Raw genomic sequence first — 11,288 nt, 5'->3', positions numbered from 1 at the left:
AGAGAAAAAAAGGTTGCACAGCATTGTACGACAGTAGTATCTGTAAAAATTTCAATAAATATTCCTCTATAAAAGCCCATGACCAAGACAAATTTTCTAATTTTCTTATTGCATTGGAATTATAATTACATGACACTGTAATGATTAATGATTGATCAAGAAAGCTCTATTTGGACTCTACCAAAATTAATAGTGCTAGAAAGAAAATAACACAAAGAGCTCACCAAAACATGCTTTGGGCAGCCATTCAGCTCAGGCAGTTGTGTGGTCAGACATGCCAACGGACCCAAAGCACAGATGATTGAATCCAGGAGTACTGACAAACTTCCTGAAACAGCCACCATTCCCTGGTAGTGAGAAAAGAAAAAAATTGGATAGGGATGGGTAGTGGAAATTTGGCTTCTTTCTCAACTGTTTCTGTTCTCATGCAGATACTGTATCTTCACCTCCTCCAGACCACTTTCACTATTTACACAGTAACAAAACTGTGCCTTGTGCTTCACAGAGAGACTGTTAGTTCAAAAAATTGAGAGTTCAGTAGGCAACGAAATGGTGCAAGGTAAAGTTAGGAATCAACAGAAAACAGCAGAAAGTTGTCAGTTGCATAAAAAACTGATTCCACAAATTTTTGTAATATATTTTCTGTGCCATTTTGTACCATCTATGTTGTTAACCACATAAGTCCTAACGACAAAGTTGTTTTATTTTTGAAGTTAAAGGAATGCTAAGCCTATAGCAAATGCTTTAGTCATTGATATACTTTCGGGAAAGGGAATTTGTGTGCTTTTCTGGGCTCTGGTCATTCCTCTCATGATCTCAATCAGTCATACCAAATCCAAAATACAAGAACATTTATTTCACTGTTTATAAAATAAGCAAACATAGTGGGGTGAGATCATCATGCTACTCATAAAATTCAGTGATATTATTTGAGACAAATATGTTTTCTCCTTAGAGGCTGGGCTGAGTTCTCAGAGTGTACAGGTGTGAATGTGCATTTACAGAGTCACTGTCATTCAACAGTAGATAACCATTAAAAATGTGACATTATGTTACCAGGTAAGTTGAAACAATTGTAGCCCTATCCAAAGCACTGGCAATATGATACTGCCAGAAAACTAGAGGACATGCAAAAAACTTCTTGGGAAAGGCTGATAGTTTTCAAAAAAGTAGAACAGTAGCAGAAACTGACCAGAGACTGACAAAATAGCAAGGAAATACCAAGTCCAAGGTGAACATACAGTGAGAAAAGACTGAAGAGTTTGCTGAACTACAAATTGCTTTCAAGGACCTAGAACTGCAAAGCACCTGTCTTTCTTTGATGCCTACTGTTTACTAAAGCCTTTTATTTCACTGAAAATAAATAGTGATGCATCAAAGAAACAGGGCATGCCACCTCTAATTTATCTTCCTAACAGGAAACCATTGGTTAAACTTTTAAGAAAAGGAAAGAATCATCCCCCTGAATTCATTGTGCAGATTATAGGACATCATTGTGACATAGCTGGTTACAAGCTCACCTCTGTTTCCTGCAGTCTGTGTCCAATGAGGCTCAGAGATTCACCCAGCAACTGTAAATGTGCAGCTACATCAATGGGATCTGTCTCAGGGACTTTGGCTGGTGAGGAAGGCACCACCACAGTGCTGGTGGGGGATTTTTTGTGAGGAGAAATAACTCCTGTTGGAGAAGCTGGAAAACACACAAATTAAAATTCCATACTCCTTGCTTTCACTCTTTTACTCACAAGCCTATTTAGTTGCTACAATTCAAATCTCATAGGCATGAGATGCTTAAATAGTTCTGTTGCCCCAGTTGTGTAGTCTTTGGAGTTGAAACTTTTTTTTTACATGCACAGAACATCCACCTCAGCTGAATGCAGTTGGGGAGATTTGGTATCAGAGATGCTAAAACAAGAACCCATCTTCCCTCTATCAGCAAACTAATCCCACTAGAACCTCCTTTCTGCCTCTTTAACTTATTTTACACTTCAATTCCTAAACTGCCAAAACCAATACCATTCTACAAATCAGATGAGGAGATATTTATGAAAAATGCTGACATCATTCTCGCTCTCACAGAAAAGTTGATTTGACAAGTGATTTAAATGTCATGCTTTGTGAGAAAGCAGGTAAGGACCTTTGCTTTTTATTCTACAGGTAACACTACCTTCCCTGTCCAAGAAAAAAGGTGAGACAAAGTTCAACAATTACCTTTCATTTTCGGTGCACCATCTGAAGATGATGCTTTTCTCTTCACAGTGGTGGCCTCTGCTTTATTCTGCTTGTGTTGGAGATACTGAGCTTTCTGTTTCCAGATCTGTAGTTACAATGGTAAGAAAATAAAGATTCATAACATTAGGTAATTCTGTTACCTGATGCCAGGACCTGGAGGCAGAATGATGTTACACAGCTAGAAGGTGAAGCAATCACATGAGAAGAAAATGAATGCTTTCATGTTTGCAAGGGCAAGATTTCCATACTTTCCACCTTTACATGCTTTAGGGATATAGGTAACATATTTCAAGGCATTGTGGCAATGCTGCCAGCACATTCTGATCTAAGCACCTAGTTCACAGATATCTTTTCACAAAAAAATCTCACACAAACACTCACCAGTTTATCCTTTTCAGGTAGCTGCTTCCACACTTCTGCCAGTTTTTTACTTAGCTCTCCAAAATCTGGCAGAAAGAAAGAAAGAAGAAAAATGTTTAAATTAAATTTGATAATAAAATCCTGGAGAGAACATAAGAAATTTACTGGCCCATCCATACACATTTAGGAAGCAAGCCATTCTACAACTGGAACTGTTCCACACTGTCCTGAAAATATGCATTTCTGTTACTCTTTAAAATTAAAAAAAAAAAAAAAAAGCTGATAGCAAGAAGATGAAGAGATGAAGTCAGAGTGTATTTACAGGAAAGGGACACAATGAAGGTAATTCTTTAAGTAAAGAAAGACATAGGAAGTTCTTTATCTAGATTCACAACTTGGTTAAAATACAATTATAATACAATCATGAAATCCACTCCTGTTCCCTTTGTCACCTCTTATTCTAAATAACATTGGCAGATTCTCTGCATTATGTCAAAATTAAGAAGTTGGTCTGAAACAGATAAAGTACGTTCTGCTAGTTAATCTGCCTGGTGTAAAATCAAAAGAAGAGAAGGCTGGATTTTTCCCTTACCTATTCCAGGGTGCTCAGACACAATAGTTGTACGATATTCCTTACAGAACACCTGATAAGCAGACATGTTTTTCTTCTTTGGCTAGTCAGAAGAAGAAAGGAAACAAAGATTTTTAATTATGATGAGACCGTCACCAATTTAATACAAATTTGACATTTATTAAAGACTTAAAGAAAGATATGGTACTTAGATCAGGAACCTTAAAAAGCAGTCCTTTACATCTTCTGGCTCAATTTAGTCTTTATGAAAGCACAGGAATCAGCCAGAACCAGTCTTAGTACAAGGCTTATCTTGCAAAACTCAACAAGCTGCTATTCTAAATTCAGGGTCAACATACAACACCATTAATGTATCTCAGTTTTAAAACCTATAATAAAACCCAGTATCTGTTATACTATTCACAGTACCTATTATAGATCTGTCAAAACAATTTAGTCGTCATGATGTTTTGTTCCGTTCCTTGCACACTTACAAAGTACTTCCATTAGGGAGGAAAAGAGACTGTGTAGTTAGTACATTGACAGCAAAGGCATCGCAATTGCTGAGCTATGATCAGGGAAAAATTCCCAAACAGAATAGGATGATGGCTGAATAGACTTGGGCTGTTGCTATATTTTATATATTAGTAAAGGCCTGTATGCACAAACCAGCCTTTGAAATAAGTCGTAATATTAAGGGCTAAAGTCCTTGAAACCTTCATGCAGAAGAGAGAGTAAAGCAAAACAATATCCCTGTGTGTAAGAGAAAAAATGTAAACTGTGTGTGTTAGCCAATAGTAGCTTGTTCTGCCTGCAGACCCTGTAAAACCCTATAAAAGTGTGCTAAAGATAGAAATAAACTGGCATTCACGATTACTTCTGTGAAGAGTGGTGAAGAGCTGGCAGTCTCTCAACATTGGGCTCTGTCTGTCCATTTCCTCACACAAAGCATTATTTCTCTATATGAACATGCACAAGCTGCTCTTCCCCATTTACTTACACAGCTACAGTTATCTCATTTGCAAACTTGTTCATATGCTAGCTACCATTTCTGCTACTTGTATCTTTATGCAGTAACCATGGAAAACTGAATATATAAGTACAGGACAAAACTGGGAACATGGTAGTCTATTAGAATTAGAATTTCATTTGCATACAGGAGTGAATAGGTAAATATCTTCAATTTTCAGGTAACAGCTTGATTCTTTTTTACAGGAACTTTGATCACTAGTCCAAAAGTCTGCCTGGGAACAGCTAGAGCCAGTCACATTAGAAAAAGATGCAGATGTGCTTGGTACATGACCCGTACCAAGCAAAATTAAGTATAACTTTCCCAGAGAACCTCTATTGGCTAAAGACTGTCTGTGCCATAAGGCCAGAAGAACATATATTCCTTTTGCTACAAAGAGAAATCACAGTGTCTGACACATTTTTCCAAACATGCTTCAGTTAAACCAGTGATAATTGGTATCAGTTATCCTTTGTTTCAATTTAACATGCCTTTATAATGGAGTGCCTAATTCACCATTTCCCACCACCCAATTTCTATTTTCCCTACAATTTTTTCTTACTTTGTCTCTTTCTCTTTCCTTTTCTCTTTCCTTTTCTTTTTCTCTTTCTTTTTCTCTTTCTTTTTCTCTTTCTTTTTCTCTTTCCTTCTCCTTCTCTCTTTCCTTTTCCTTCTCCCTTTCCTTTTCTTTTTCTCTTTCCTTCTCCTTCTCTCTTTCCTTTTCTTTTTCTTTTTCTCTTTCCTTTTCTTTTTCTCTTTCCTTTTCTCTTTCCTTTTCCTTTTCCCATTTCTCAGCCTTGTCCTTCTCCTTGTCTTCCTTTTTCCTCCTCTTCTCACCTTGACCATCTGAGTGAAAAACAGCAGGAGGTGGAGGGACAACATAGGGAGTACTGGGAGGTGGTGGTGATACTCTTACTTCTCCTACTGCCACAGGAGAGTGCCCAGAACTCTTTTTAGACTTGGAGTGCTTCTTCTCCCTGTGTTTCTCCTTGTCCTTTTTTTTCTTACTTTTTTTTGACTTCTTCTTCTTCTTGATCTCCCGGTAGGAGTCATCTATAACCAGCTCTCCAGCCTCCAACTCTCCACCAGAAGAAGAACCAGATTCTGGCGGTGCCTCCATACCTGAAACTTCGTACTCACTTCCATGGCCCTCTGAATGAAGGGAGGTGTCAGCACCAAAACTCTCAGAAGGTGGATGTGAGTCCGGAGGAGGTTTGTGCTTTTTCCGGGATGACTTCAGGAAGCTCTGCAGATCGTGCCCCAGCAGGAATGAGCCTTGCTCATCTCGAGCTGATTTCTTTGAAGATTTCTTTGCAGCTGCTGGTGCTGAAGAGTAGGATAAAGAATCATCATCTGCTGCACTACTTTTCTCTTTTGGTGAAAGGATGAGCTTCATCTTCAAGCCGTCAGGTTCACGAAGAGTAAGTGTCTCCGTGTTCACATAAAGAGGTTTCATCTTTTTAGATTTGTGGGAGCTGCCATCATCCACTGAGTGCTCCCCACTGCTCCCACTCAGCTTCTTCTTGGGATGCTCCTTTCTGCTTTCAGAATGGCCAGAGGAAGAATGAGATGATTTTTCAGAGGTCCTCTTTGAAGACTTTGAGCTTGTGGCCAAAGGTGAGTTGATAGCCTTGAGTAAATCCATGGTTGTATCAGCTGAGGATGGGCTAGAAGCTGCTTTTTTCTTCTTCTTTGATGGCAGATCCAAAGGCGAGACACCTGAAAAGGATCAAGAGAAATGTACATTGAGATGATTCCCTTAAAGACAGTGAAGGAGGTAAGTGAGAATCCTGAGCTTTACAATTACAGGTGGGAGATTTACATCCTGGCTGAAACAGAACCACATCAGCACAGCTTTACTGATACAATTCAGAGGATGTGACACCTGAGCTGGTCAAATCATTTAAGGAAGGGAGAGACAGGAGGAAAATTCTTGAAGTTTTGTGAGACTCCATTTCTGAGTTGTGAAATAAAATGTTTTGATGAAAATACATCTAACTGAAATTGTATCTCAAGTGCAAGGTTTTCATGACGATTTTAGCCAAGGTGAGATCAATGAGTCAAAAATTTGAGCTTTTCCATTCCGTGGACGGATTTTGATGGAAGATGAAATTTCAGCTTGGCTTTCTCCTTCTATTGGGCCAATAATAAATCCTAAATGTGTTAAGCTTCTATGAGCCGAATTGTCATTTTCTGGCCAACCTATTAATTGTGAGAATAACTGAACAGAAAAACACTAATTTTTCAGCCTCAGACATTCTATTTTTATAAATTCAGAGCAAGTTATACTACCTGTAAGTGTAATTAGTTTGTAGTGCAATAGGAAAACAAGAAAAGCAAATGTCAAATGTGAGGCTGTGAGTTAGAAAACTACAATTTGTCAATGAAAAGGGAGTGGAAGAATCTCTAACCCCTGCAACAGAAATTTAAAACTCTGAAAATATAATTCCCTAATCTGCTCTCTGGTGCCAATCAGTGTCAGGTTTCTGATTACATGTTCTAAGACAGGTTGATGTACTGTCCTATAAAATGCTAACCACAAATCTTGTTTACACTGGCTTAAGAGCATCCTTTCCTTAAAATCATGATCTGTTAGCCCCTTCCCCTGCTTGATTACTACCTTACCTCTGTAGCAGAACTCATCAGAGGAATGCTTTCTCTTTTTTTTATGAGCTTCTGTCCCCGGAAAAAACTCACTGTCCTGGAATAAAAAGAAAAATTTTGCTGAACAAAAGGAGGGAAATAATATGAGAGTCACATGGACGATTAACATGGATAAAAATTTGTAGGAGGTATCAAAAGTTATTTCTACCACTGTAACATCAAGGAACCATAGGTATGAACTAGGATCATCATTCTAGGTGCTAAAGAAAACCTACTCTGTCCCCAAGAGCACACAGTGTAGGTTCAAAGTAAGACAAAACACATGTTACAGACAGGTGTGAAAATACAAAAAAATATCATTAGTCAGGATTGGTTTCAGCACAATGGTCATCTAATTGACACTGAGCTTTCTGTAGGCACAGCAGCACAACAGGGCTCCAAGGAAACTGAAAGACACATCTCTGTAGGGAGACCCCCAAGTGAGAGAAGCAACATAAAAGATAAAGCACATTTGCAAAGTGTTGGGATATGGGCAATAAAAGCCATCACTTGGAGATCAGCTGTTAAGCTGACAAAAGACAGAAATCTACCCTTCAATAAAGCTAAAAAATAACCTCAGATGCACAGACTGTCAAGCCTTGAAAACAAAGGAGAGCAGTTCATGCTTCCTATGCTGAAAAAGAAGCAACAGGAGATACAAAGAGGTGACAACTAGAATGATGGGGCAAAAATATGTCCATAATATTCCATATCACCTAATTATTATCTGTGTCTTGATCAATTTATAAACCCAAAACTGAAGCTCCTCTAAAGAATTCCAACTGCATGGTAGAAGATTTTAATTCTAAACAAGAACTTGCTTTTGAAATGAAAAAAAACCCAAATCACTAGATAGCCACCTCTGACCTAACAGCAGAAATTGTAGCTGAAAGAGGAAAGCTTTGAAGAAACTTAAGTTGCAACTATGTGATTTCAAGAGGTAAGGCCTCAAAGAAGTAAATAGGGCAAAGTTCATTCTTCTCAAGAGCTATGGTTTCAGTCTGTCTGCAAAATTAGGAAGACAAGAGTGCATCAATTAATATTCTATCCATCCTTTGCTGGCTATTTATACAACCGTAAATGCTATTTTTTAAAAATGTAGGTAAGAAGTTATTAATAGAATTTTCTGACTTGCAAGGTTCTACATCAACACTAGAACAACACTCCTACTATCTCATTTTCTGAGGCCAGAAAAATCAGAATCAGGGACTGATTCCCTCCTTTTCCCCAGGAAAGTTACTGAACAATACAGGCCATGATTAGCTGCTCTTGCTGTCTTCTACGCACACTTCTAAATAAAAAAAAAAACAAACAAGAAAAGGACAAGAAACCCATTCCATCCCATTACTACCTTTATGCATGTCCTTACACCTTGAACCTTTTCTCTGAGGGTTTCTACCTGAGTTGCTATCTCATCTTCCTCTTGCAGCAGATCCTTGTATGAGCGCTTTTTCTCTCGCTGTATCCTGCCAGGTGCCAGCACGTCATCAGCACTTCGGTGACTCTCTAGGAACTCTGTGATTTATGTGAAATGGGAAATAGGGAAGAAATTAAATACCACATTAGGAAGGACAGAAAAGTGGATCACTCATAAAATAAGCTAACAGAGAAAATTGGCACAGAGTGATGCACAAAACTGAGCACAGAGGCCTGAAAGGTAACAAACAGTCTGTAATGTCTGACTAGAGGGATGGGACTCGGTGCTCTAACACAGGCATTCCAGATTTAATCTCTAATGCTTGTATATTCCTTCCTAAAGACTTGTGGACCTAGAAATACAATGACTAAATGTATCATTATACCTCATCCCCTGTCCCACTGACCTGGCAGAGAGAAGAAAGGCTGCAGTGGCAGAGTTCCTGATCAGGGAAAATACCACCATTCTGCACCAGGAAATACCACCCATTTCTCTCAAGTTCTAATCCCAGTGCTTTACACCTGGAAGTCAAGGGCTTGGGATCTTCCAGTAACTTGGCCAGGTTAAATTTAAGGGCTTCACAGCACTCTAACTTCTTTCCCACTCTGACTGCATGGTCTGGCAAGGGCTGCAAGGGGCACCCTTTAAAAAAATCTATTTTTATTTTATTTTTGCAAATCCCTCTGAGATTACGAAGCAGTCATACCTTCTTTCCTCTTGGAGCCATCATAAGCCATGGTGGTCCTGCAGGAGCCTGTGAATGAGTTGCCACGTCTGGGCTCCTTCCCCCGTTCCCATCTATAGGAAAAGGTCTGAGAAACAGAGAATGAAAATAACCTTCCCATAAAGAAAAATCACTATGTAAATGGGGAAACTTTCTCTGAACCAAATAAGGATTCTTTGGAAGACAGTGGGAAAGGAAATGAGTGACCTGAAAGGTCACTCTTCAGGTTTGACAGATTTGTGTTTTTTAATCAAAATGGATGTTGCATTTTTAAAGACAGAAAATACCATCTCTTATAAAATATCTGAATCACTGAACTAATTTATTTACAAAAAAAGAGAGAGGGTGAGAAGACAACTGAGTTTGATTTTCATGACCCACAAAACCACACACAAACTGTGTCAAAGCCATTTTTTGTCAGGAGCCACAGTAGCAAAGAGTGGGATGTTTAAATAGATTTCAAACCCTTGAATCTCAGATGAAGAAAAGAAGGGACCAGGCAGAAAGAATTAAATTACAAAAGAATCATTCTTTTTGTTTGTTTGTTTGTTTTTACTAGAGGATCACACATTCTGTATTAGAGGTGTGTATCCTTCTGATGTGTTTCCCAATGCTACCACTGCAGCCATTCTGAATGCCAGCCTGGGAGAGGGGATGGAAGAGTGCATTCCTTTTAGCCGGGCCTGCAGCAACCCAACCTCTGCCCCCAGGCTTCAGGCCTCCTCTAACTGAGTCACTGTGCCAGCTAGGGGCATACAACAGGGCAGTGCTGCTGTGGAATAGCTACACTGATGTTCCCTCAGCCAGTGACCAGCTCAGCAAAAAAAGATCCACATTCTGCTCTGACAGGATTAATCAAATCGCTCCCAGCTGCCTTTGTGTGTTTTTGTGTACGTGCACACGTGTAAACACCCAGCCACAAAAACCATGAAGTCTGCTTATCCCAGCTGTCATGGTAACCTCGCCACACTGAAGCTACATGGCAATACTTTGGGAGCAGGGAACTTGTGCTTGTACATGCAACACGATTTTATAAACAACTGGCTGATGCTGACAATGTACAACTTGCTCATCCTATAGTGGTTACTTAGCTGATGCAACAATGTCACAACTCAATCAGGCTTGTGGGTACACAGGAGATGTTTAAATTGATAGGAATACATGTTATTTCTTCAGGTTTTGAGAAAACACCCACTGCAGAATGTCGAGTCAGTGCTCTGACCATTATATATTGCTGGTAGTAAACACAAGGATTCTACCTACACACAAAAGCACTGCATGTGTATATGCAGAGAGCACTGCACTCAGCAATGAAAAAGAGCATCTTGCCACTTGTGGGCTCATAATCTTAAACCAGACATTGTCAACATTTTGTGCTGTTTGTCATACAGACTTCAGTGGGAAGACACACAACACCAGAGTATTGTGCTCAAGATGGTAAGGGCCTAATCCAGATACTGCTAGCAAAACAAAGCTGAAGAGTCATTAATGAATGGAAGGCTTGGAGAGCCTAAGATTTCTCTTGTACCTACATGCATACCTTTTAGTCTCTTTTTAAACCTTATCTGCTTGGCAGGTACAAAGATTGGTAGATACCGCCCTAAGGCCCTCACAGCCCAGACCTCCAATCCGGCAAATACAAAGCATACCCTTAACTACTCTCATCCTGTGAACCTCAATTAGGTTCCCCTGCTTCAAACTCCCGGGCTGCAGCAGCGATGGCCCAGGCTCAGGGGGGAAGCTCTCCCTTCGCCTCTCCCGTTCCTTAGCGCACAAGCCTGCGGGTTCAAGGCCCAGCCTTGCTCTTCTGCAGCCCCGGGGCTTCGCACGGAGCCCCGCTGCTCACTGGCCGCAGAGGTGGCTCCCTCACCCCGTGTCCCGCCAGCGCTCCCAGCCGGGGCCGTCAGGGCAGACGGGACCGCCGGGAATTGCGGGACCGCCGGGAATTCCACCCGCAGCCGAGGGCGCCAACCCCGGCACCGGCCCCTCCGCGGGCACGCACCGGCGGCCGGCCCGTCCTGCGCATGCGCCCCGACACCCCCCGGAGCCCGGGCCCCGCCGCCGCCTCCGTTCAAAGCGGGCTCGTCCGCTCCACTCCCGCCCGCGCGTCCCCTCACCCGAGCGGGCTCCAGCCTCACGCCAGCCTGCGGCTCCGCCCCTGTAGCAGGCCCAGGCGTGCCCCGACTGTGGGGCCGCCCAGCGGCGACAAGGCCCGCCGGCGCCGAGCCGCGGCCGCGGAGTGGGGACGGGCCGCGGCCGCCTCACTCGGCCCCGCCGCTTCCCGCCGCGCCGCCGCCCGCGCCCGCCATCTTGGACAGGGAGACAAGGGAGC

At 41.4% G+C, this 11,288-nt stretch overlaps 1 protein-coding gene across 1 annotated transcript in view; it reads right to left on the bottom strand.

Moving 5' to 3' along the window:
• The window catches only part of LOC131592917 (HMG domain-containing protein 4-like), a 14,948-nt gene extending 3,660 nt beyond the window's left edge, over positions 1-11,288 (bottom strand). The window contains exons 1-10 of the mRNA XM_058864838.1: positions 11,074-11,288; positions 8,939-9,044; positions 8,215-8,330; positions 6,798-6,873; positions 4,735-5,891; positions 3,185-3,266; positions 2,614-2,678; positions 2,212-2,317; positions 1,521-1,690; positions 225-347 (exon numbers count right to left, since the gene is read on the bottom strand). Of these exons, the coding sequence (XP_058720821.1) occupies positions 225-347; positions 1,521-1,690; positions 2,212-2,317; positions 2,614-2,678; positions 3,185-3,266; positions 4,735-5,891; positions 6,798-6,873; positions 8,215-8,330; positions 8,939-8,969 (1,926 nt within the window). The 5' untranslated portion in view covers positions 8,970-9,044; positions 11,074-11,288. The remainder of the gene's footprint in view (positions 1-224; positions 348-1,520; positions 1,691-2,211; positions 2,318-2,613; positions 2,679-3,184; positions 3,267-4,734; positions 5,892-6,797; positions 6,874-8,214; positions 8,331-8,938; positions 9,045-11,073) is intronic.

This window comes from Poecile atricapillus, chromosome Z (genome assembly GCF_030490865.1).
Source record: "Poecile atricapillus isolate bPoeAtr1 chromosome Z, bPoeAtr1.hap1, whole genome shotgun sequence".
Classification (NCBI taxonomy): domain Eukaryota; kingdom Metazoa; phylum Chordata; class Aves; order Passeriformes; family Paridae; genus Poecile; species Poecile atricapillus.
The sequence above is the reverse complement of the archived record's forward strand: the minus strand, read 5'-3'. Positions and strand labels throughout refer to the sequence as shown.